Genomic DNA, 27160 nt, shown 5'->3' on the forward strand with positions numbered 1-27160 from the left:
ATTATTTGTATTTGTTTTATAGATCAGGTCTTATAACTAATCTTATGACAATATATTTGTATTTTGCCCGGTGATAATTGGTTACTATATCATAATTGACATGTGCAGAACACATTTTACTATTCTGCGCATATAAATTATGATATAGTAACCAGTTATGTCAAAAATAAAAGAGTGGAAGTTTGGCAAGTTTTCGAACATTTCGCTGTACTATTGCACAGGGATTTTTTCCAAAAATAGCAAAATTTCGACCTTTCTAATTTTAAACATAATTGGTTACTATATCATAATTGACATGCGCAGAACACATTTTATGATTCTGCGTATATTAATTATGATAATATAGTAACCAATTTTGTCAAAAAATAAAAGGGTGGAAGTTTGGCAAGTTTTCGAAAATTTCTCTGTGCTATAGTACAGGGATTTTTTGAAAAAAATTGCCAAATGTTGAACTTTTTATATTTCGACATATTTGGTTACTATATCATAATTGACATGCGTAGAACACATTTTACTATTCTGTGCATATCAATTATGATATACTAACCAGTTATGTCAAAAAATAAAAGGGTGGAAATTTTGCAATTTTTCGGAAATTTCGCTGTACTATAGTACAGCGTTTTTTTCCAAAATTAGCAATATTTCGACCTTTCTAATTTTCAACATAATTGGTTACTATATCATAATTGACATGCGCAGAACACATTTTATTACTCTGCACATATTAATTACTATGTAGTAACCAGTTTTTTCAAAAAATAAAAGGATGGAAGTTTGGCAAGTTTTCGAAAATTTGCCTGTACTATAGCACAGGGATTTAAAAAAAAAAATGGCCAAATTTCAACATTTCTATTTTTCGATATATTTGGTTACTATATCATAACTGACATGCGCAGAACACATTTTACTATTCTGCGCATATTAATCACTATGTAGTAACCAGTTTTTTCAAAAAATAAAAGGGTGGAAGTTTGGTAAGTTTTCGAAAATTTGCCTGTACTAGCACAGGGATTTTTTCATAAAAATGGCCAAATTTCAACCTTTCTATTTTTCGACATATTTGGTTACTATATCATAATTGACATGCGCAGAACACATTTTACTATTCTGCGCATATCAATTATGATATAGTAACCAGTTATGTCAAAAATAAAAGGGTGGAAGTTTGGCAAGTTTTCGAAATTTTCGCTGTACTATAGCACAGGGATTTTTCAAAAAATTGCCAAATTTCGACATTTCTGTTTTTCGACATATTTGGTTCACGCCTGTTTGTCGGTCATACAATAATAAGAAGTGTTTTGTTTCTTAGTCGCCCTGTCCTATATTTACTAATTATAATATCGTACATATTGTAAAATTTAATGTAAAATCTCAATATCAGTTTATTAAAATATGATTAAAGATATTCAATCGATTGGCACATATATATATAAACTTTATTTAGACACGAGACTGATGTACAGCACAACTCGTTCAATCAACATTGATTGTTTTTACACAAGTTCGTGATACTGTATTACAAAAAAAAACCAACACCATATAAATACGAAAGAAACGAAAAAATTGAAATTGAAAAGAAACAAAATTACAGCAGAATCCCCTTCACCTGACACCTCTATTTAGGGTACACCATACCGGTACTTCCCGTGTAAACGGGAACCCTTATCGAAGTGTATAATTTATGGGGATTCTACTGTAATACATAATAAATCTTTTTGATTTCATTTACCTTAAAATAATAGTGATAAAACACACATTTTACATGATATTTAGCCATTTTAAAAGTTGGATGTACACCATCGTAGATTACCATACCATTATGTTTTACAATGCATTTTTCAGATACGTTTTAAACAACTTAACTGAATTTGGAAGGGTATCAACATTGAGACTATTCCATATAATTGCTCCACGATAAGACAGACTTCGTTTTTTAAAATCGGTTTTTGGCTTCGGGATAAATAGATGTGTATCACTGTGCCTTAGATTATAATTTATATCATTGTATGTAAATACATTATTTAGGTAAGGTGGGGCATTATCTGTCAAAACCTTATATATAACCATACAACATTCATATCTATCTTGATAAAATAAAGTTGACCAATTAATTTGTCTTAGTGCCTCACTACTAGGTGTGTCCCATGTTAGACCACACACGATTCGAGCTGTTCTGTTTTGGATAGTTTGAACTCTTTTCATTAGAGTTTGACTACTATTTCCCCAAATTATGTTACAATAGCTCAAGTAAGGTATTACAATAGAGTTTGCAATATGTTTTAAAATGTTTTGTGGAAAATAATAGCTACATCGTCTGAGCATACCCAATCCATTTAGAGCTTTACCTCGAATGTATTCAATCTGATTTTTCCATGATAAGTGTTCGTCTATTATGATACCGAGATGTTTGCAATATCGAACGCGTGGTACAAGAGCATTATCTATATTAACTGATCTATTTTTTTCTTTGATGGTTGCCAATCGGTTTGTCGATCCGATCAACATGAACTCGGATTTAGAGACATTTAGACTCAATTTATTATTTTTTAGCCAATCGTGGATTTGTATAAGTTCTTCATTTATACTTTGGTATATTTCATTTTCATTTTTTGAAGAACAATAAATTATAGTATCGTCAGCATACATACTTATTTTACATTTGTTTGCAACTTTCGATAGGTCATTTATATATAAGAGGAAAGCAAGTGGGCCCACGATTGACCCCTGAGGCACTCCACATTGGATGTGTGTATAATCAGACAATGTATTATTTACATTTGTGAATTGCTTTCGCTCAGACAGATAGCTCTCGAACCATTTTAAAACATATTTACTTAAACCATAAAGTCTCAATTTGCTTAATAGTATGTTATGGTTTACCGTATCAAAGGCCTTTTTAAAATCTAGTAAACAGATTCCGACCAGCTTACCCTCGTCTATTGCATTATACCAGTCTTCCGTCACTTTTGTAAGTGCAGTAGATGTTGAGTATGATGGTCGAAAACCTGATTGATTTATACATAACAGATTATTATTATTCAAAAAAGCATAAAGTTGATTAAAAACGACTCGTTCAATTATTTTTGAAAGTATAGGTAGGACGGAAATGGGACGATAATTATTAGGGTTAGTTTTTTCACCATTCTTAAAAATTGGCGTGACCTTTGCTATTTTCCACGTATTTGGGAATTTACATGTTGTGAAGGAGTGATTTATGATTCTTGTAATTGTTGGGGATATAATCGGGGCAGACAGTTTTAGAATGCCCGGTGGTAAGTTGTCATGACCAGTGGCTTTGTTTTTTGAAAGATTACTTAAGTATTTATATACAAATTCACATGTGATGTGTTCGAATTCAAAATTTTTTTCGGTGAAAGCATCGATTTCATCATAATTTATATCATTTATTGGCTCATGTATTTGTGATGCAAGATTTGAACCTATATTTGAGAAAAATGTATTAATTTCATTTGCGATGTCCTTAGCTTTATAGAGGACATCGCCATTACCATTGCAAATTGTTTGAATAGTTTGAGTTTTCTTTTTTGACGATATAATATATCTTATGGTATCCCATGTTTTTTTTACATCGTTTTTATTTTCTTTTATACTTTCTTGAATAAAATTAGCTTTACTTTTACGTATTAATTTATTGCACATATTTCTATACTGTCTGTACCTTTTCCAGAGTGATTCATTTTTTTGTCAATGTTTTGCTAACTTGATATTGTAGGTCTATATATATATAATACTCGTACATATTACATATAATATTGTATTATTCTATTGTCATCACGGATAAATTTGAGAAAAGAACTGAACAAATTGCTAATGAAACATCGTAGCAGATCGATGCAAAATGTTAACTTAATTACCGTAACCTACTAAAGTATGAACCTATTGGTTTGATAAATAAAAAGGTGGTGCTGCCATCGTCGATTTTTCGAAACTAACAAAAGAATTGTTTTGTTTATTGAACATTATTATAAGTAAATTAATATATTATTCGTTTTTTACGCTTTTGTGTTTTTAGGGCCTATTATGCAGTTTGTTTACTTAATTATATCAAATTCCATTAATTGTAATTGTTTACTTGACCAAACTAACTTTTTTTTCTCTTTGATGGGTGCGTCCACATTTATTTATTCCATATTTCCGGACTTTATTTCAGAAAGAAGTTTCTGGGCCTATACAAAAACGGTATAAATATAAAGAAGGTCTAGAAAGAGCGCTGTCAGCCATTTAGTATAAAGACTAGAGGTAACTGATCACACAGTTAAATGTAGGCTAATGCTCTATTTTATGTTTAAACTATAATTAGCTGTGGGCTTGGGAGAGCGAATTTGCCTTAATAATAATTACAGCTTTAATAATAATTGAGTTGTGTACATGAAGTTCTCCAATTATGCAGTGATGAAATAAAACGACCAATCAATAATAATTGCAATTTCCAAACTTTTTTGTATAATTAAGTTTTGCGTCGTCCATTCAAAGGTCGCGTTGAAAGGCCGCGTTCAAAGGCACCAGTGAATGAAAGTCATTTACGAGATAGCCAGTGGCGGAGGCAGACGTTCTGTGGCGGCGCTCATGTTTTCATTGTATAGAATCACCTCAGGTCGAATTGGTTCACGCACTTTGTAAGTCTCATATTTTACGTAAGATATTTAGTGTTACAATTATTTTGTTTACCGACTTGTTTGTGACGAGTTAAAATGTGCAATACCAGACTGTAAGGAAATCAACATTTAAAAGGGTAAGTTTTGCTGAAGTCATCGATACTATCATTTAAAGTACATCGTGTAATACAGGAAAATTGGTCTCAGCAAAGTTATATGTCCGAGATTAAGGTAAACATTCATATCAATGTACAACAGTTAAAAACAGTTAAATGCAGCATAAATTCGTTGACTTTCAGAAAATAGGCTTCCGGTTGACAATTTTTGTGTTTCGTTTACAGTTTTATCACGTAAATAATTGATTTTGATCCAATTATTGTTTAAGGGACAATATATTTAATCTGAAATAAATCTAGAATTTATATTTATATAAAACTATTGCCTTATTATTATTTTGTTTCGTATTTAGGACAATTTATTTTTAGTCTACAGTTTATTATTATTTAATTTATTTTATTTTTTTATTTTATTTTATTCAGTTGACAAACAACAGCGATGAAACCACCAGTAACAACATTGCTATACCAACATGATAATGATATACAATATTATTTAAAAAATATCACTGCGTATTGTTATTGTATGCTCGTTACAGTACATTCACATTAACAATATTGGCAAACAGTGTCCGTTACATTCTTTATAATTGTCTTAGAAAGATCGTTGCTAAGATGATCGTATCATTAGATCCTGATTGTGTAAATAAATACAAATCTACCCATAATTGACTTCGTAAAATTAATAAATATGAGGTAAAGAAGAAAACGAATACAAATAATGTTGAACTCATTGACCTTTTTGCTTCGAATGACGTAGATTTGCAATACATTTGACGGAAAATCTAGAAAAATTTCAGAAAGAACTTCCTTCGTATTCACTCTAAAATAAATTTGTCACGCTATGTTGAATAAAAGAATACTACACTATAATTGAATAAAAGAACACTACGATAATTGTATATTAACTATGGTGTATAAATGTATAAAAGAACACTACGATAATTGTATATTAACTAATGGTGTATAATTGTATAAAAGAACACTACGATAATTGTATATTAACTAATGGTGTATAATTGTATAAAAGAACACTACGATAATTGTATATTAACTAATGGTGTATAATTGTATAAAAGAACACTACGATAATTGTATATTAACTAATGGTGTATAATTGTATAAAGGAACACTACAGTAGTTAGTACAGTGCTGTTCTATAACCATGTTATGTAAACCCTTTTAAAATGTCACTTGTAGACCCTTAGAAATAAAATTGAGTTACACTAAGAATCATAATAATTATCAACGAAGTGTTTTTGTCAATATAAGCTGTCAATAAACCTGTGAGATTCCATCGATTTCATTATAGCTTTATCTTTACTCACACTAAGTAATTACCTATATTTTACAACCCTTAGAGCAATAGATTACATTTAGATTATGTTCACAACAAACAGTTAATGCACAAACTCAATACAACGGTACGAACGTAATTATGGTCATTAATACGCTAATTAGATAACCCTAATATCCATTGAAATCAAATATTTGTATAGTGCTGAATTTATAGTATGTTATGCGTTTTTATAATACTAGCACAAAGAGCCATAATGTATTTACATTGTAAAACCACTTGCTTGCTTGATGAATTCAAGGTAAGTTAAACCCTTTTATAGTAGGCATACATCCCTGTAAATTGTGACATTTTAGTGGAACTGTAGCTTAATGCTTGCCTTCCAATTCCAAGGTTTAGGCTTAGTACCCACTTGGACGCAACGCAACGACGTGACCAATCATGACACGATGGATCACTGTCGCTTGTGACTGGTCATCTCACTTCGCTGCGCCTACGGTATTGTGGTACGTCCAAGTAGGAACCAAACTTTAATATGGCACGGAATTTAGAAAATACTTATTTTCCTATATCACTATATTTTCTTAATAACAAAAAAAACCCCAAATTTACTCTCATCATTGATTACGCACAATATTCGTTTTGAATGCATATCACATTATATACGCGCTTGTTGGGTTTGTGGTGTCATATGTGGTAACTTAATTAACTAAATTTTGATGACCACCTTAGCTAAATTCCTTCTCTTGTGGTTAGACTTATTCGGAAGAAAAATACAATAGCTAGATTAAGAGCGGATGGGATGGGAAGTCATTGGGATTCATTACAATATATAATTACATGTATACAACCAGATAAAAGTGCTGTATGTGTGGAAGATACCTTATCTACTATAGTCATGTACGGTATTCTTAACCCGGTGGTAATTAATTTCTAGGTACTTTTGTGGTTGAGGATGCAGTTAGTTCAATATCCACCACAGGCGAGCTATACGGACCATGAATCCTGCTCATGGAAGGACCCTAACACTAATCCTAACGCTAATCCTAACACTAATCCTAACACTAATCCTAACGCTAATCCTAACGCTAATCCTAACGCTAATCCCAACCCTAACCATGGGTATAAGCCTAACCCAGAGTACTCTTAACACTGCTCCTGTCCTTTTGACGTTCCATATATTTAAACGGAAATAAATAGACGCAAGTAAAGTATTCTGTCAAAATAATGTTAAATCATTAAAATGTTAATATTGAAATGATAAAACATGCGATGTACGTCAGGCATATATATTTCTACTGGGGGGTTTATAAATTAGGAATTACATTGAGTGTTGTCTTAAGGATACTGCATGCCAACTTACACTCATTTTATAATTATTCTCCCGTTAGATGGTATACCCACCCAATTGCAGCTAATTCTGTGTACGACCTTTTATCACCGTTGCAAGTTCATCATAATTTAGGACTTTAACTATAAGGGAATATTAGTACTTTTTCCAAGTTAAAAAAACATGTATATCGGACGTTGTTCTCTTTGAATAGTTTCCATTTTAACTTTGGACAGAAGCCAGAAGAATATAGACGTGTGGTCTAGGAAGTTGTTCAGAATGCTTTTATTAGGTATATTTCGCGTGTCCTTATTAACATGTTTCTCCATCCATAACAGAGTGATTGTATTTTTCAATTCAATTAGATTATCATTATTATGAAACAATAATAATTATCATTTATCTGGCTACCAATGCTTAATAACAAGAGTTTACAGAATACAGAAAATGTATTGGTCTCGCATAAAAAAACATCATACAATAAATATTTCGATGTTGGCAGCTCATAAAATCAATACTGTATGCACTTACAATATATTGATAATATATATACAAGAAATTAACTATCAATTAAAAAAACCCCGATTCATCAATTCCACCTGGCCATTGCATTATAGATTTATATAACATTTGGAGCAAAGGAGTACCTATATCGATCATGTTTAGAAACAGAGTGCCTATAAAGCCCTGCACGCACTCTAAGGTACAGTAAACAAATAGTACAAGTGATCCAAGGATCCTGGGTTCAAGTCCTGTCACATGTCAGGATTTTTTCTAAGGACAAAATTACAACTCCACTCCCAAAGACTTGTAATAAGACTTTGTTTATGTAGAGCATCTTGTGTATATGTTTGTCTTGTGAACCTCTGAGGGTCCCTAATGATCAGCAATTGCTGGATGGATCACCCTCATTAAATATGGTCCAAAAAAAAAAATGTTAGATGCAATAGAAAATATTATCATTACATTAAATAAAAATTTATATTTTAATCAATATGAAATCATACTGTAAGTGTGCTATGATCAATCGCATCACCACTTCTTCAGCCCAGTATCATGTTTTGATAAAATAAAAACCATTTCATCTTTCATATTACCACAACTTATTTCTCCATGATAATACGGAAATCATTCATCAACAGTAATTTTCAGGCTCGTTATCTACACAATTTCAGTTCCAAATAATCATAATTTTTTATTGTCGCCACTATCATCCTCAAATTATATTTATTGTAATTAATATAATCAAAATCCTCATACAATCATAACCATCATATTTGTTATCAACAAAATATCATTCACAAAAATTGCAAAAGATAAAAGAGTATTAATTTAGAAAGAAAAAATGAAATTTTTATTTAAATAGATCTAGTAAAACAAATCTAATTTCATACTTCAACTTTCTATTGACTGTATTATGTAAAATAATTAATTAAATAATTGATACAGTCTTATACCAAATATTATGTTTTACCCTAAACGAAGATTGAAAACAAGAAATAAAGGCGTGTTAGGCCTACTCTTATTTGTTTTCGCTCGTTATAAAGGATTTACTACGGTATATATTTAATAATACTTAATTAAAATTTGTTCAGAAAGAAAGATTATTCGACTCTAATGAGAATTCACTGAATAAAGTTCCAATTCGGTGAGTACGTTATTAATCTTTTTGAATAAATTAGAATCATAATATAGGCCTACCTTATTTTGACACTGATGCTAATGAAAAAGACCAGCTTTCATTATCCACCCGCTTTGTCGCAAATGACCTTAATATTATTTATAAATATTGACCTATTGTGTATATTCAGTGCGCAAAGGATATTAATTTCTATTTTTTCCTTTACGCTATTAAAGTCTTCTCTTAAATATCTCAATTAAATTAACATAACATAAATCCAAAGAGTTGGTAGATAATAACAACTCCATGATACGAGCCCAGCAGCCTCATAGAATTAAAAACTAAGGTTATTTTTATATTGTCTAACCTAAATACATAATCTAAAACTTATAACACCACTTCTCCAAACCCACACCCACACATTCAATCAACAAAAACAAATACTTTGATGGTCAATATCGAATATTAATATTCCAAAAGAAATTGAAAAACAATGATACACATAATCAACATTGAAAAATGTTAAAGAAGATGGCCGGTAAAATTAGACAGCCGGAGAGAAAATAATGTTTAAGGTAATTAGTTAAGATACAGTAGAAATATCTAGAGAAAGATATTAGTCGTAGTCACTTCACTAAAGCTCTGTCTACACTATCAAACTAGTTTGACAAAAAAAAGGTGTGATATGCCCAAATATGGTAGTAATAAGACATCATCATCATCATCATTTTTTTAGGGTCCCTAATGATCAGCTGATGCTGGATGGACCACCCTCATAAAATATTGTTGAAATAAATAAAATAAATACATCATGTCCATATATGGCCACATCATATTTGTTTGTCACATAAAGTTTGATAGTGTTGACTGTGATTTACACAGCATAAAAGAAAATCTACTATGAGTGAATGGCACTGAAGAAATAACCTTTCAGTGTGATTGGTGTATGCGTCTACCTAACTCTGTGATCGGTGGTTCAGCCATAAAGCTAATATATTCACAAAGTTTTAAATACAACACATCTTTCTTACCGTATTCGATTATAGAATATTCACATAAAAAACTGAATTGTTTGTAACAGTCCTTGATGCATGAATCTATGTAAATATTGAAATAAGCAATGACCTCAATGTACCATTAATCTTTTGGGATTGTCTTTGTTGTGTTGCGGACTATCTAATTAACAGTGTTAGCCGTTTCATATATATTTTAACGTCTTCAAATGAAGGTTACTTTGAGTATCCGTTTGTTACTTTAACATTGTTGTTTCTGTGAAATTTACATAACGGCGGACGTCACAATCTCATTAATATATTTTACGCAACTAAAGGGTGCATGTGCAGCTGTGTCACTGTGTGTTATTCTCAAAGGAATAGGTTGACAAAACTAGGCCTATTTTAGCCGAATTCAACAATTGTTTAAGAGATGTGTAAGTCTAAGCATGTTTGTCAAAGAGAATTTTTTCAAATGAAAAGAAGTACTATGAGATGTCCTGCGCGTTAGAGAAAGTGCGTGCCTTTAATTCCACAAACATAGTATGTATCGTTCTGGTACAGTACTACATGTTCTATGCAGGGAGTTGTAAAATAAGCAACTCCCTGTTCTATGAATGTTAAACAACCTGTATTTTGTCTGTCCTAAATTGTATTTAACACGGTACTTTTCATGATCTTGTCTTACAAGCAGCTTGAATGTACCGATGACGTAGGCCTATTTCTTTTCATTCCTTTGACAATTAGGCCTATTAATTGTATGAAACAATATTGTCCTTGAAAGAAATTCGTGATTTAATTAATAACTTGAAGCTGGCTAATTTAATTGTAGTTGTTTTCTTTTTTTCAGATACTGGTTTCAAGATGTTACTGAAATGATGGCAAGTTTTGTAAGAATTCAATCTCTGCAATGCCTAGTCTTAATAACTGTGCAATTAATAACAATGACTCTGCAATCACATATTCCCAATATAAAAAATAACGTTTACAGAAGAGACGGAGATGTCGTCATCGGGGTTTTAGCAGACGTCCATCGACCAGACGACAGTGGGCAGTGCGTCAGAACACAAGATGTTAGTCTGATGCAACGTCTTGAAGCAGTAGTATTTATTATAGATCAAATTAATTCACGAAATGATATTTTACCCACTGTCGAAATTGGGTTCGAGATTTTGGACACGTGCAGCCAACAAACGACAACGTTATCGCAAGCTATGCGCTTCATACCCCCAGACAGCTTCAGATGGGAATCATGTACCGGTACATCGTCACCACAACAGTGTAGTTCCGATATCGTTGCTGTCATCGGCACTGAGCGTAGCTCAACCTCCATATCAGCAGCAATCATGTATGGACTTATCCACCTTCCAATGGTGAGCTATTTCGCGAGTAGTGACGACCTTACAGATACAAATCTGTATCCTTATTTCATGCGTGTTGTTCCACCGGACAGATTTCAAGTTAAAGCAATGGTTGACCTAATGTTAGATTTCAATTGGAACTACATTTCTGTTTTGTACACCGATGACTCCTATGGAAGAAACGCTGTCAAGAATTTAATGCAAGAGTTGCTATACAGTACAAGTAAAAATAGACCTATTTGTATCGCAAATAACATTGCTGTAGGTACCGACTGGGATTCAGCAGAAGACTTTCTTGATATTACAAATATTTTAAAGGCATCTGCAAATTCTAAAGTTATTGTTTTGATTGTCGACATAGTCCAAGCAAATGGCTTTCTAGGAGCATTGCGTGTTGCGGGGTTGACTGGGCAGTATCAGATCATTGGAAGTGATGCATGGGGATCGAATGTAGACGAGATAGATGAAGATAATTTAATTGTGGCACAGGGATCATTAAAAACACACTTTCATACTACGAGGGTAGAAGCATATGAACAGTATTTTCAATCGCTTACCCCTGAAAACAACAAGGAGAACCCTTGGTTTCAAGAGTACTGGGACACGTATTTATCCAATATCACCACAAATGGCACACAAAATCAACGGAAATATACAAACGGTTTTAGTAAGGACAGTTCCATTTCCTTGGTTATGGACACAGTAATGACAATTGCCTATGCCATGGACTCGATGGTCAATGACAGTTATCCAGTGACGGATGGTGACATGTTGTTCAGCTATATGATTAATACGTCTTTTGTGGGAAGCAGTGGCTCGGTCGAATTTGATGAAAACGGTGACTTACAGGGTATATACAACATTGATACTATTCAGTTAGTGGATGGAAACTATCAGATAAAGAATATTGGTACCTGGCAAAGTGCCTCAGAAAACAGACTACAACTCGATCAATTCCAGATGATGTGGATTGTGAATGGCAGTAGGAGTGATAGCCCCATTGAATCTATTTGCAGCTTACCCTGCCAGGCAGGTCACATTCGAATTGACATTGATGCCTGCTGTTGGACATGCGTTAATTGTTCCGAGTACCAGATACCGATAGATGGAGATTGTTACACTTGCCTAGACGATGAAACTACGGCTTTTAACAGGACTGTGTGCGTCGCCATCGAACCTGAATACATGCATTATGGAAATGCGTGGGCCGTAGCACTTTTAGTAATGGCGGTATTTGGTGTGTGCGTCTCTACGGTTGTCCTGGCGATGTTCTCTAAATATAACAAGCACGCTTTGATTAAAGCTTCAAGTAGGGAACTTAGTGGCATTATGCTCTTCGGAGTGTTCATGTCATTTACTCTGGTTTTCAGTATCATCTCTAAGCCAACAATGACTACGTGCTTGATAAACCGCATAGGATTTATGGTGTGTTTTACGTTTACGTATGCGCCACTACTTGTTCGCGTCAATCGTATATATCGCATTTTTAGTGCAGGAAAGAAGTCTACAAAAAGACCGAAGTTCATCAGTCCTCGCTCTCAGATAGTTATGGCGAGTGCTCTAATTGCGGTTCAAGTAAGTTTAATATAATTAAATTGCAGTACCCATATAGAGAAAATATATGTACAATAGAGGAGTATACATTTTATAACATCTTTGAAAATAATATCTCAAAATAATATTACACATAAGTAAAGTTTGACGAGGTTTCCACAATTGACCTATACACTGTAGTAATTACTAAACACAGTAGCAACCATTTAGATGCGACCCGAAATTGTTGTATAGTTTTTTAAAAGTATATTGTTGAGAGACTATTAATAATAATAATAATTATGTTAGTGCTCCTCCTCTACTGAAATCCTGGGTCCGCCTTTTTTTGGCTCCTTTTCACATATTGTACTGTTTGTATGTATGATGTGAATAAAGTTGAAAGTATAGGCCTAAGTATAGCAAGTTGCCAACCAACCAAACATGATCCAATTAGGGTTGTTTAGCAATTTTAACAAAGATTGCACATTTTCAAATAAGCAAATAATGCGTCGATGTTTTCTAATAACAGTATATAACAGAGTGTTGATTTGCAATAATTATGTTAACTACTACGAAGTAGTAGAGTGTTGATTACTAATTATTTTGATTATTTGTATCAACAGCTTTTAATCAACGGAGTTTACCTTCTAAAGGGCAACACGGATGTTGATTCAGTGGTTGTTGAAACGCACGTACGAACTATACTCGTGTGCCACGTGGAGTTCGTTGAACTCGTTGGGTCTTTATCGTACAACTTATTCCTCATTTTATGTTGCACGTACTACGCGTTTGTAACGCGAAAGGTACCAACAAACTACAACGAATCGCGTTTCATCAGCATCAGCGCTTACACAACTTTAGTGATTTGGCTTGGGTTTATCCCGAGCTACTTTCTCGTCAGGGATACATTGATCAGGGCCAGTGTCATGTCCCTTGCAATGATATTCAGTGCGTTTGTTACTCTCACATTCACGTTTATACCGAAGTTATATGCGATAATGTGCTTAAATACAGAGAAAACACAAATTGGAACATACCAAGTGGATAGGACAGGTACGTCAATCAATACGCCACAGCAGCATCAAGAAGGTGTGTTAAGAAACAAGATTGGTCCTCTTTTACCTAGGCCGCCTTCATCGGTGCAAACTCTCGAGAATCAAATAATACCGATAACCAATTCGTCATGTAATATTTAGTAACCAATAGAAACTCATTGTTCTTTTTTGTGACCTCTTTGGTCCTTATAGAATGAATGTACTTCATCGTCTGTCTTGTACCGTCATTATATTTATTTATTTCTTCTTGTTACTATCTCACAATGTTGAAAGTGGATCACAGACATGATACATTATACAGCAAAAACTTTAAAAAAAGATATTCAAAACATTCCAAAGAATAAAATATTTTAAAAAAATAGTCCAATAAAATGCAAATGAAGGAAAAATGAAAGGGTATTAAATTGTCTTTTAAAGTTACAAATAATTACCTCTTTAGGTCTTTACTGTTTGGAAGATTATTCCATGTCTTAGTCGCATGGTATAAAACTATTTTTACCTTGCATCAGTTGCCAATCATGTCGTTCAATTAATTGTTATTCGAATTATTTCTTGAGACTTATTTGTTAAATGTGTCACTCAAGTAAAATTGATTCATTTGATCATGGAGAAATTATATTATATTATTTCTCCAAAGATTTGACTAAATCTGTGTCACTATCAAACTTTATGTGAGAAACAAATGTGATGTGCCCATATATGGACACGATGATTTTTAAGTTTTGTACGAAAAGTTGAGAGAGAGGAAGAGTTAACAATACTGGAAAATACATTTGTAGGCCTATATCATTTTATATATAAAAGAAATAAGGTGATGAAAAAACAGTTTGAATATCTAGTTTGAATACAATGATTATAAATGATTATTAATTTTTTACGAAAAGTTGAGAGAGAGGAAGAGTTAATTTATTCCAAATTAAAGGGCCAGTAACATAAATAAAGTCGTTTTTATAGCACATAGAATAACACTGATTTTGTAAAATGTCAACTGAGAAAATGCAGGCACATTAGTTAAATAAGATAATTAAGTAAGTATAATTGTTTGTCACGGCATGTCATTAAGACATTAAGCATTTATTTTGCAACAAAAAAATAACATTTTAACTACAAGATACAGTGGTTGTGGAACATCTACCTACTAGAAATGCATTAAAATGTAAAATCGAAGTACACAACAATATTGAATTTATATTAAAGAATATTAGTAAACACAGCACAGACGGCACTGGTATTTTAAGGTATACAGTAGATCAATACCTTGTAGAAAATCGCGAATTGGTTTTTGCCGCTCTAAGAAATAGAAATTGAATCCAGGGGCCGGCTAAACCAAACGAAGAATGATTGGTCAGCGAGACTTGCCAGGGACGCATATTATATATTTAGCATTTTTTTATGATCACCGCATCGTGTCCATTTTGTTATTGGATCAGTTTTTTTAGGTCTACTGTGAAGTGTTACGGTCACTTAAATTCAAAATGGCGAAGTGTTTTGACGGTTTGTCTTTTGTAAATTCCTACTATTTGAAGTTCGAAAACAATCGTCCAGATTTGCGGGAGTACTTTGTGAGTAACTGTATTATTACTATGCACAACTTAATGTAAGGGTAATATTTTCGATCACCTCATTTGTACATTGAAGATTAGTGAGCTTCCGCTTCTGCGCGATGGCTGGCCTTCTTCGTGGTCTTGACCGGAAAAGCAAAATAGAGCCATAGGCTATAATATAGGCCTAAAACAAAACTAAAAGCATGAAATAGCAGCGAAAGCAACTATGTAGCAATGATTTGGTGCAATCTCCTATATAGAATCTGCAGCTACAATATCTCTTTTGATTAGCAGTCGTACCCTAGTCGTAGACATAGATTTTGTAAATTTCCTAACATAATTAATTGTTAGTGGGTGTGGTTATCTTTTAACACCTATATAGGCATACTGTATTGTTGTAGTCTTGTGTGTAAATAGAATAAAATAGGCCTACAATATTAAACTAAAGTTCATGTTTATCATCTGTACAGTACAATGACAAGCAACACTTCACCTTAAAGGTTTAAAGTTTTTGCAGGTATGATAACTGTACGAATTACTTACAACAGCCATGATTGCAGTATTTGAAAAATACTTACTGTGGGATTCTGTCGGACGAGACATTTAGTGGCCTGCTAGAGTTACTACAGCAATGTATAATTCAAAGACAGTCAGCACTGAATACAGTACTGTACTAAGAAAACAAAACACTGCTGGTACAGTGCCCGTGGCTTAGAATACGCAAAAACACAAATAGAAACATAGAAATCGTAATTTAATTTTCTTGACAAGACGAGCTTTCGGAAACCGTTATTTATAATAAAATAAAGTGATCAAATCAAATCAAAATAATAATCTAATTTTTCTGTCCAAATTTTGTGTTTTAAATATTTAGTACTTTAGTTTAATGACTGTTTAAGCAAGGTTGTTTGATTGCCTTGATTTAAGCCAGAAAGGTACTTTATTTGTAAGTTTATTTTAAATCTTGTTTACATGTGTTACAAACTAAAATGCTACTATATGAATATGACCAATTTTGACAGTGAAAGTGATATGCACCGTTAATACTGGCCACTACATAATTCCACACTGGGTCTGCACCTGTCATTAGATAGAGTCTAACTGACTATCGCAAGTCATCTAGAAGGGAGTATATTTCAACTTGTATTGAATACTTTTAATACATGATATCTCTGTCAGCAGATTCATATCTATAGGTATAACGTGATATGTGTATTCAATTGTTCTAGCAATACCCAATGCACATAACGTGAAATATATGTATTCAATTATGTTCTACCAATAACAAATGCACCGGGAACCAGAACAGCATGTTTATGGTATTGCTATATTATATACTGTATGCCTACAAGAGTCCTCAGTTGCAGGTATCCTTGACAGAGACATCTGTCATCTTTGACAATCACATATACCCCCTCTCAATAGTCCTAATTAACACTTTATAAAGTTCTTTCGAATTATTTTATCTTTTCAGCTTGACACATCAAAGCTATCGTTTGAAGGTGGTTCTCATGGTGGAAAAGACGACATAATGAAAACATTAATGGTATATACTTTATGCTTGTGTCTGTCATCGCATGGGTTTAGTAATAGTATTCAGCTGCGAACAAATTGATAAATCTTTCGATATCTTGAAGGGTAAAACTCAATGGAAACAAAGTACACCCACATTAAAACATAGAAGAATGATTTTCAAAAGGCAATTAAAATTAAAATCAACAGTAACGGGATTGTTACTTCTTCTCGATGAATGAAAATAAAAAAAACGAATCATATGCTCATTGATGGTGAATTTTATGGAGTACAGTATAATCTAACATTTATTTAAATAAATCAATTTGCTCCCTTTCTTTATCTCCAAATTTACAATACAAAAATTAGACAGAACAAACATAAAAACAAATTCTTAAGATGGCTAGGATTTATTATAGTGATGGACACTCTTAGGAAAATCAATCAACCCAGCAAAATAACAGAAAAATCATCAAAAATCTATTTTTCTTTGTTTTTCTATTTACCTAAAGGCCATTCCAGGAAAAGTATTTGAACACGAAGTCGTCACTTTGGATACCCACGATACCGTGGACAATATGGTAGTCGTCTATGTTCAAGGAAAGGTTACGGTGAGTTTTAGGCCTAAAAATTAGCAAAGTGAGCTGTAGAGCAAAAATTTCCACTCGGATATAAACATAATCCTTAGGCATTTTATTCCAAGACCAAGTCTTTGACTGACTTTACTTATATATAGGCCAATATACTAAAAGTTAAACGTTATTTTAAAATAACAGTGTATAAACTAATTCAAAAACGTTTATATTTCAGGTTGATGGCAAGACACAGAAGTTTAGTGAAGTGTTTCTTTTGAAACGAAATGGAGACAAAGTTAACATTTTAGAGTTAATTTTGCGATTGTAAACGTTCTAGAAGCCAAGATTCTTACAATCGCCTTTGATCGTTGACTGACAGTATACGACAGTATCATGCCTAAAAAAGTAATAAAATTAATTAATAAACTAACATGTCTAAAAATGTAACGGTATATCAACAATTTGTACAAACTTGTTGCGATTTATACAGATATTTAATTTGGTTTATGCGGGTATATCCAGATAGAATAATTATTACATAAAATCTGAGAAAATTTCCAGGTTTCCAGAATGTGCATAAAAATATCAGTTATAACATTTATAAATCCATGGTTACATTTGTAAACGTATACCTTTTCTTCTTGTAAACATGTTAGATTTAGGCCTAATTTAATATTTAACGTTATATTAAATTTATACTACAGTATTTCTATTTTTTATTTATTAGGATTTTTTCACTGTTTTAACACCGTCTTGTTTGTGCCGTTAATATGATAATGTGTATATACGTACTCCATCAGTGTTCATGAACTTTCCTTTTTCTTTGGATTTTGGACTTTGGACCGTAGGCTATGTATCAACTAACGTGTGCCGCGGATGCAAAATCAAATGGATTAGGCCTAAGTTGTTTTCTATTCTAGAATAAATCCGCTTTGAGTATGCTGATAGAACACGCCACAATCCTGTAGGCTTATCAATGAAAAAGCATCGTTTGGAATGTTAAAAAATACTCTATACAGTATAATCGTGTTAACAGTAATATAAAGAAATACAACACATAAAACAATCCCGAACCATTGATCTAAACTAGAAGTAATAACTGAGGTCGTCAATAGAAAGTTTTGAAACGGAAAATGAGGAGCGTACAGCAAATTGGCAGACAGTAAAGATACTTCTTCTTATACCAATCTAGGCAGTAGGCCTATTATATGTTTTAGAGAGTACTGTACTGTTCTTATACCAATCTAGGCAGTAGGCCTATTACATGTTATAGAGAGTACTGTACTGTTCTTATACCAATCTAGGCAGTAGGCCTATTATATGTTTTAGAGAGTACTGTACTGCAAATGAACTATCGTTTATGTTATATTCTAGCCTCTAAATCCAGTCACTATTACAGTTGTAAGTTGTCCGTCCACGATCTCAACACATTGTTTAGAAGTCACTTTTGTCATTCGCAACCATTTTGTGTTTACTTAAAATCTAATCCTCTATCCTAAAAACAACTATTTTGATGACATATGATTGATATAACTTATTTACGTAATCCGTGTTGATTACGATTAGGTTAAGAAATAGGCCTGACTTTGTCGGCAAACTTGTAGGCTTTCACTATTGTTTTAACTCTTAACACGTCCTATTCAACTGAATATGGGATTTATTTCTAATTCTATGTTACAATGTAATTAAAAAAGAACGGAAGTATTTAAAACAAGGTATAATTCCTCTTCAATATGAGAAAGAGTCAACATAAATTACAGGATAAATACATTGTACAGGATAAATGCATTGTATTTACATGGGAAAAAGGGGAGGTGCTAGCAGGGTGTCCGCGAGAAAAATGAACTCCGTGACGTAAACCCCTGGGCACGGCGTTGTGGAAAAAAAATTAGGCATTTGTGTGAAATAGTACGCTGTATGGGGTTTAGCTTATCTGATTCTAAAAGTAAAGATAGACCATACACAAAATGTTTGTTATCGATGAGATGTATCATAACACCTAGAGTTATAGTGTGTAACTTCTCTAGCTTACATCATAGGGATATTAATATCTCTATGCTTACATACAGCAATGTGGATGAATAAATTATATATGTTATATCACAACTCCCCTCCCCTAAAAAGATCACAATCACCTTCATTCCGAAATTTCCCGGCTTCTTTTCTTCAGCTAATGTCACAGAATATGACATAGAATGCAGTACTTCACTAAACCGAGAACGCCGTTCCAGCCAGTATAATGTTACGTCACTGTCACTATTTTCAGCATGGAAACTAAATAGAAAACAAGTATTGTCTTAATATGATATTACACAGGATAATGTGTAAGCCTAATAGTAATACTTTTCGTTAAAAAGGGAAGGAACGAAAGGTGGGGCCATTCTCTGTTGAGTAAAGCAGAAACTCCCAGTAATTTATTGTGTTAAAACAACGGAAATGTAGGTTGAGTATCTTTTGTACAGCATCATAGCTTGACAAGTTTTAAAAGAATACGATATTTACAAATGTTCTGACCAATCGGTTTGTTTTATTTTTCAATAACATTACATCTGAATACAATTGTAGTAAAAAGCCCAGGGTTTGACTATTGTACACGTACAAAGACCCTTTCATGGATAATGAAGCATTCAAGCACAATGGCGGGTTAATTTGGTGTTCCGAACATGAACAATGCCCTCAAACAATATGCGTGCTATTATTAATTCGGTGAACAGTTATAATACGAAACACCATCTGAACCATAATTAAAAGTATCAAATTGAGTTGTTGCGTTGCACAGAAAGTTGTCACGTCTTCATGCATGGTATTTCCCATCCTATAACTCGTATTTACTGGTCATATAATCCGATTACGTATACAAGTTTGAAGAGAGTTCATCTTACATAGACGTACATTTAGCTGGCTATTCAATCTTTGGTTATCCAATTCAATTTTGCAGCGAAACGGTAAGTTTTCTTGTTTTCTTTTCTCATTTTGTAGGCCTACAACATTTGCAACACTAAATTAATCGCAGTATAATCGCAATGTTGGACTTATATGACCTCAGAATAAAATTGAACTAATGATGTTATATCGCTAATCTAGTATAAAACGACAAAGTTGCGAATAATAATTTTAAAAAAATGGGAGGTTACAGGAAGCTGAAGCGCCTTTTCTCGTTTTACCTCCAGCCAAATTGGTTCATATCATGTTCATGGAAAATTAATTATTCGTAAGTATTTAAAAACAAATATTGAAATTACAATTCTGATATTTATATAATTACAGTATTTTTCTATTGGACAAGTAGAATCAACTGCAATGTAGGGCTGTAGAAAATCATTATCTTTAAAATAAGCTAATTCTAGTAGGCCTGTTTTCCAGGAAACAACCATGAAGGTGCGTGATGGTTGTAATGCACCATCCATTATTATTCTTCCAAAAATTATTCGAAAGGAAACTTCATGGGTTTGGAAGTTAATGCATCATTAGGACTTGTTCCCCGCCTTTCTCTCTAAACAACTATTTCAGACCACCTTATAGTCCTTGAGATTCAAGGATTTCATTTCATTTGTAAAAAGACAAGTACATAACAAAAGTGTTCAGAAATCCATATGACCAAAGTGGAAAATGATAAGAGATATAGAAACATTGAAATACAATTAAATCCGTATGTTGCTCTTGTTGCCTATAGTATAATTGGCCTAATTCTAATACCGATAATACAGTAATACAAACTGTTACTGGTAGGCCTACTCAATGCATAGCATATGAATAGTAAACACGAAACATCCATTCAGAACAAATAGGTTAAAATGATAAAATTGGTTGTATCCCACACAATATTCGAACAAGTAAAAAGTAGCACAACTTGACATTAAATTGTATTTATTTTATTGCGCTTGATCAATGAATCTGACGGAAATATAATTAATCAGGGTGACCAACAGGCCCGTCTATACGGATCAGGGAAGAGTAAAATGCTTAGTCCCTTGATATAACGGACGATAACGATCCGACGATAATATACCGTCAAATCAATCTCTTTATTCATCTCATAAAAAACAATACACATAAAAAAAGGAGTAAAACAAATTTAAAGAAGATAAAAGCGACCTCCGGGAAACCCAAGGGGCTTGTGATAGGAGGCCCACAAAGTAATAGTTACAAGACAATAAATTAAATAGATAAAAGCCCGTACTGTAGGCCTATAGACGAATACACCATGACAAGATCAACAGGTACGCGCATTGTTACATTTTTCCAAACAGAAAACTAAATTAAGAAAAATAAATACAACCAATTGCAGTTATACTCCCTTCGACGAAAATAATATTTTCAATCAAATGACGTCATGGTCAATAAGAACTTTACACAACTGAAAATAATTGTTTTCCAAGACTGCAACTGATGGACAACAAAGATAAAAACACATGACACGTATTTCTTCTTAAGTACTAATCAATTAAGCTGAACAAACACAAAGCTAGTTACATAATAGGATGTTTTTTTTTCTTTAACAATTAAAACATTTGATTCCACCAAGTGTTCTCCATTAATCGACTTTTAAAGTAAATAGGATTTGAGTTACATGTATCAACATTAAAAGTATTGTGTGTTACGTCATGAAGTGTTGTATTAAACAAAACAATGAAATAGGTAAAAACCATTTAGGAATTAATGTTTTAAAAGAACACTACAGAACATAAATCTTTTTATGATGTATGATATTTTTCAATTACATCTTTTAATCTGTTGACATAATATCTGTTAGGCAATTTTACTTCCAATAGCCAAAACTTACTTTGTATTGTTCTTAATTTCCTGGCATTTTATTTGTATTTTAAGCTCATTGATGATTTAACTAAACATAGACCTAATACGTTACATGAGTAATAATTGTATAGATTGTGTCAATCCAAGATTGTCATTTACCACTCATCGTGGCCAATACAATTCCTCATTTTTTGCTTCATATAAAATACATGGAAATATATATCATGTGAGAAGAGAAGCATTATGGCTCGATGGTTCATTGATGATATATGGGCCTTTTCTCCCAACAAAACAATTTCTTTCAGCTCTATCTACATTATCAAACTAGTTTGACAAAAAGTGTGATGTGCGCAAATATGGTAGTGATATGCCCACATATAGTAGTGATATGGCATCATCATGTCCATATTGGCACATCACATTTGTTTTGTCACATACAATTTGATAGTGTAGACGGAGCTTAAGACTTGTTATAAAACGTCGTTTTGTTGATTTGAGGTTCTAATGCATGTGGTTGTCCTGTTGTGAACTTTACTCAAGACAGTGATTATTATTCTTGCTATTGCTAATAATAGGCCTACAGTACGCATATTCTGAATTATTAATATTTGTTATGTAGCTGTATATGTGAGTTTAGTCTTATTTATTCAATATTAGATACATCCTTACAGGATAACATATCTAACTTTATATAAACATGTTTCACGTACGTTATATTAGATAATATCAAAACGGTTAACACTTTTTTTTCCAGTCCACTGGTGGATTAATGAACTGTTCTTGATCTTGATTTAATCGGCTCGTTGATCTGCAAAAACGAAATGCGATCAAATAGAAAGCAAACACCAGCATTGTGCCCGGCGATACCTCAGCGACCTCGTACAATTGGCTCGATAAGGGGGTACAAATCAATCATGCATAGAACGAGACCCTATCGTATATTTGTTGTGGGCGATTCAAGTGTAGGAAAATCAGGTAAGTTTAAATATTTCATGGTTTGAACTTAACTCCCTGGTTTGAGCTACTATTAGATCTATTAAATCAAAGATATTTGGTAAAATACAGAGAGCGACAAAGGGCGCGCTATTTAATATTTCGGCCCATATTGAAGATATAGAACTCGATATTTTTTAAAATAAGCTTTTGTAACGCCACCAATGGATTGGATGGATCAATAGAGTAGGCATTTTCTGATGGTTTAATAGTAATTGCAAAAAAAAAAAAAAAAAAAATATACATAGCAATACTATGCTAGGCTATGTATTACTAATAAATGGAATGCTGTGTTATTATAATATATTTATTATAAATATATATTTCGGTGTTGACGGTAACCAACGCATGTTAAAAACCATTAATTTGTTTCATTTCGGAATAATTCTGGGGGTTTTTACTTCGAACTGAAAATCATGCTTAAAGTTGTTTAAGTTAAGTTAAGCACACATGACCCATTGTTGCTAAATGATCAGCTAATGACGTAATCACAATTCGGAATATTCTATTGTTAGTAAAGGTTGACTGGTACTGTTATAATTACGCGATTGACAGATTGGCTCATTAGCCAAGTGTACCGTACTTAAAATGGCAGCATGGTTGTACTAATTAGGTTATAGTTAAGGCGACAATTATAACATAATTGTGTATATTATGCTAATTATTTAAAAATACAATTGGACAATTGACCAATTAGTACAAACAGTGTATCAAGTGTTCTTAGAATTAGTTTTCCTATTCTAGCAAATACAATTTCCTTGTGTTCTTACTAAGCTTGGTTCTCATTTAAACCACATTTGCAGGACGTTGATGAAAAAACTAAACATCATATCACTAAACATAACTTTAGCTTTACGTATTTTGGATCAGACAATAACTTTGTAACTTAGGCCTAAACCGCTGGAACCAAAACCAATTTCCTGATCAGTCTCGAACATCAAGACCAACTGACGGAAACTTTTACTTTGTAGACACGCGGAAATTAATGGAAAATTTCTTGTCACTATAATAAGCACGGGCTACTAACTGACTTTTGTTATGTACTACTGTATGATATTTCATTTCAATTCATCTTGTTTATTTAGCGCTGACAGTTCGATTCGTAACCCGAAGGTTTTTGACCGAATACGCACCGAAAGCAGGTAAATACATTTCTATACTTCTTTATATTACCATTACTTCATTTTACTAAAACAACAAGAGTCTATATGATGTGAAAATAATGGCCAGCTTACAAATTATTGTACTTCCGAAACTGTAAGAAACAACAGAAAATTCGATCACACAAATCGGGTACCACTTTATAGGAAAGTTAATGAATACAATCCCATGTTTCGGAACCTATCTGTCTTGGTCACACCAAATAATTTTATTCACAATTTATTTTGTGCATTAATAAAAAGCGATTATGGACTGTCACACGCAAAGTGACCTCTATATATGTAAATTCGCAGGTTTTCCAATCTTTAGTTTCTAAATTTCACAGTAGTAATCACTTATATGATAATGATAAACTGTATATTAAAAACAATATTGATAGACAATTATATAGATTATTATATTTTACTATTACCATATAAAATGATTTATTTTCTCCTAGAAATCACCGTGGAAAAGTACATAGACATTGATAATTGTCAAATGCATGTGGCAATCACGGATACTGCAAAGCCGGTATGTACATTTTTATAATATATTTTTTTTCCACAACTGCAACTGTGCAATCTGTATAAATTTCCTTTGTAACACGAATAAGAATCAGCTTGTTCTTAACCGTACCAAAGTTCCCATATCCAGGATTTTTACAGGGGGTTCTTTTTCCCCTCAAAAAGTGCAAGTGTAAACAACTGAAGAAAAACACAATTTTAAAACTATTAGTAATGTGTCTGTTGGCTGAGAGAATTGGCGATAACATTGTCATTAGTTAGGCCAATTTACTAGCAGTTTTTCTGTTTGAAAAGGACACTTCAGGAAATAAACATGACCGGTGGTGGCCTTTCGAACCCCTCCTGGTACGGGCTTGCATAGATAGTCTGTTTCACGAATCGATGATAAACGCTGAGTTGATTGTGAGACCTTGAATAAAATTCACATTATTGATGGATATTTACTGTACAGAACTATTCCATTTTAGGTTTCGAGTGAACAATAGGCCTATGTTTCTCCTTATTTTTTTAGATTAAAGTTCTTCCAACAAACATTGACGGCATTATGGTTGTATATGACATTTCAAAGAGAGCATCCTTCGTTGAGGCCATCCGCATCCTCGATAGTATTTCACAGAAAATGTCAAGCAGAATTCCAAAGTGCCTTATCGGCAACAAGGCTGATCTTGAACATTTAAGAGAAGTTTCAACAATAGAGGGCGAGATAGCAACAACAAAATACGATACGCTCGACTGTATATTTCAGGAAACATCTGCCGAAAATGGTGTTGATAGTGTAGACAAGGCGTTTCAGGCTCTTTTAAAACAAGTAAGCAAACAACAATGTTCTCATATCACTTATAGCAGTTAGAGTAGGCCTACTTCATGATTACAGTACTCAACTGAAAATAAGGATCAAGTAGTGCATTTTTGCACCTGAAATCTTTCTTAGGCACTGGTGGTGAATTGGATAATCTTTGATAATCTACACTGGCACTATAATTAATTATTGAGGGAGGGAATGGGACGAAACAATACACAACAATCCATATATTTGACCATTCTCTATAATACAATCATTCCTCTTCTAGATTAATTATTATTCAGGCATTCAATGGTATTTATGTTCTCTTGGTTTTGCTCCTGAATGCAAATCAATCAATCGATTAACAATTATTCTCTAAGCTCGGCACAGACATTTCTAGTTTCTATGCTATTTATATTCTATGCTATTTATCTATATATTAGTGTAGTACTAAAACCTTCTTTTTTATTTTTATAGATTGTGCAATATCAAGAGGATAAATGTTGTATTTCATCATACGGATCTAATTCAACTTTTAACAGAACTAAATCTCTTCGAGCAATAATGAACCGTTTTCGATCAAGGGGAAAGAGAACTGCAACAATATGAATTATTTAGCATAGTATGCACATTTTCTAAATCAATGCAATATCGCGTCATCATGAAGTCTTCATACAGTAACATTTTGCGTTACAATTAATCTTTTGACGCAATTAATGCGTCATTATGGAAGGTTTAAGTGCAGTATTAGTTTATAAAGTCGATTTATAACATTAGCAATTTTACATATAGGTATAAGAGATATAATTATAATATATTATATATATATATTGATAACGTGTTTGAAAATACAGTGATGCCTAGGCATAGTCTTACAAAGTAAGAGCCTAAGAATAGGTTGTTCAATTGTTCCATGTGATTCGTGGTAGGGTTTTTACATAAGTTTTGTTTAAAAATATTATAGAATTATCATTATGTATTCTGTATGTCACCACAACTAGGCCTAAATAAAGATATGTTAAAAGAACTGGATAGTCCATGAAATACCATTACAGTAGCCACCATGACTACATACTGTAAAAAGGGTGGTGTGGATAAATATATAAAATGCTATTACTTACTACATTAATAAGTTCAATACTGTTACTGTATTACTTCTATTTCATCCTGTAAACTCATTTCAATCACGTAAACCGCGGCTTAGTTCGACGTATCACCCCTGAAACTGCTAAAGGCGCAAAGAAACACCAGCGGCTTCGACGGCCATGCTTTGACGGCTGTCTTGTCAAGATGTTACGTAACCAACAGCATACGTTTGATGTTGAGGAATTCATGCGTTGACGTAACATAAACACTCCAGCGCTTCTTTTGTTTTAAACTATCGTTCCCGGGTTTTGTCTACATATCTC

At 32.9% G+C, this 27160-nt stretch overlaps 3 protein-coding genes across 4 annotated transcripts; all 3 read left to right on the forward strand.

Annotated features, from left to right (window-relative positions):
* The first annotated feature begins 4562 nt into the window (after positions 1 to 4562).
* On the forward strand, positions 4563 to 15171 carry LOC144847783 (metabotropic glutamate receptor 4-like). 2 transcript variants are annotated; one of them, XR_013613785.1, is made up of 4 exons: positions 4563 to 4637; positions 10823 to 12908; positions 13490 to 14605; positions 14642 to 15171. XR_013613785.1 is itself a non-coding variant. In XM_078704300.1 (3 exons), the coding sequence occupies exons 1-3, from the start codon at positions 4588 to 4590 to the stop codon at positions 14060 to 14062; spliced, it is 2709 nt and encodes a 902-aa protein (XP_078560426.1). In that variant the 5' UTR covers positions 4563 to 4587; the 3' UTR covers positions 14063 to 15171. The 2 variants fall into 2 exon arrangements, 1 of the variants encoding a protein (XP_078560426.1); XM_078704300.1 differs by having other exon boundaries at positions 13490 to 15171.
* A 152-nt stretch (positions 15172 to 15323) lies between these two features.
* LOC144848614 (nuclear transport factor 2-like) lies at positions 15324 to 18209 on the forward strand. Its single transcript, XM_078705430.1, has 4 exons — positions 15324 to 15483; positions 16940 to 17011; positions 17490 to 17588; positions 17788 to 18209. Exons 1-4 carry the CDS (start codon positions 15397 to 15399, stop codon positions 17878 to 17880), a joined length of 351 nt encoding a protein of 116 aa, XP_078561556.1. The 5' UTR covers positions 15324 to 15396; the 3' UTR covers positions 17881 to 18209.
* A 2266-nt stretch (positions 18210 to 20475) lies between these two features.
* LOC144848358 (ras-related protein Rap-2b-like) lies at positions 20476 to 26808 on the forward strand. Its single transcript, XM_078705077.1, has 6 exons — positions 20476 to 20497; positions 23062 to 23282; positions 24386 to 24442; positions 24901 to 24974; positions 25479 to 25775; positions 26229 to 26808. The coding sequence occupies exons 2-6, from the start codon at positions 23129 to 23131 to the stop codon at positions 26358 to 26360; spliced, it is 714 nt and encodes a 237-aa protein (XP_078561203.1). The 5' UTR covers positions 20476 to 20497; positions 23062 to 23128; the 3' UTR covers positions 26361 to 26808.
* The last annotated feature ends 352 nt before the right edge of the window (positions 26809 to 27160 follow it).

This window comes from Antedon bifida, chromosome 7 (genome assembly GCF_963402885.1).
Source record: "Antedon bifida chromosome 7, ecAntBifi1.1, whole genome shotgun sequence".
In the NCBI taxonomy this organism is placed as follows: domain Eukaryota; kingdom Metazoa; phylum Echinodermata; class Crinoidea; order Comatulida; family Antedonidae; genus Antedon; species Antedon bifida.

Excerpts from the sequence above, each read along its gene's own strand:
- LOC144847783 (XM_078704300.1), top strand. The coding sequence starts at position 4,588 with ATGTTTTCATTGTATAGAATCACCTCAGGTCGAATTGGTTCACGCACT. Across the intron at positions 4,638-10,822 it reads CGAATTGGTTCACGCACTTT|ATACTGGTTTCAAGATGTTA; the intron begins GTAAGTCTCATA and ends TCTTTTTTTCAG. Across the intron at positions 12,909-13,489 it reads GTGCTCTAATTGCGGTTCAA|CTTTTAATCAACGGAGTTTA; the intron begins GTAAGTTTAATA and ends TTGTATCAACAG.
- LOC144848614 (XM_078705430.1), top strand. The coding sequence starts at position 15,397 with ATGGCGAAGTGTTTTGACGGTTTGTCTTTTGTAAATTCCTACTATTTG. Across the intron at positions 15,484-16,939 it reads CAGATTTGCGGGAGTACTTT|CTTGACACATCAAAGCTATC; the intron begins GTGAGTAACTGT and ends TTATCTTTTCAG. Across the intron at positions 17,012-17,489 it reads ACATAATGAAAACATTAATG|GCCATTCCAGGAAAAGTATT; the intron begins GTATATACTTTA and ends ATTTACCTAAAG.
- LOC144848358 (XM_078705077.1), top strand. The coding sequence starts at position 23,129 with ATGCGATCAAATAGAAAGCAAACACCAGCATTGTGCCCGGCGATACCT. Across the intron at positions 23,283-24,385 it reads TTCAAGTGTAGGAAAATCAG|CGCTGACAGTTCGATTCGTA; the intron begins GTAAGTTTAAAT and ends TTGTTTATTTAG. Across the intron at positions 24,443-24,900 it reads CGAATACGCACCGAAAGCAG|AAATCACCGTGGAAAAGTAC; the intron begins GTAAATACATTT and ends ATTTTCTCCTAG.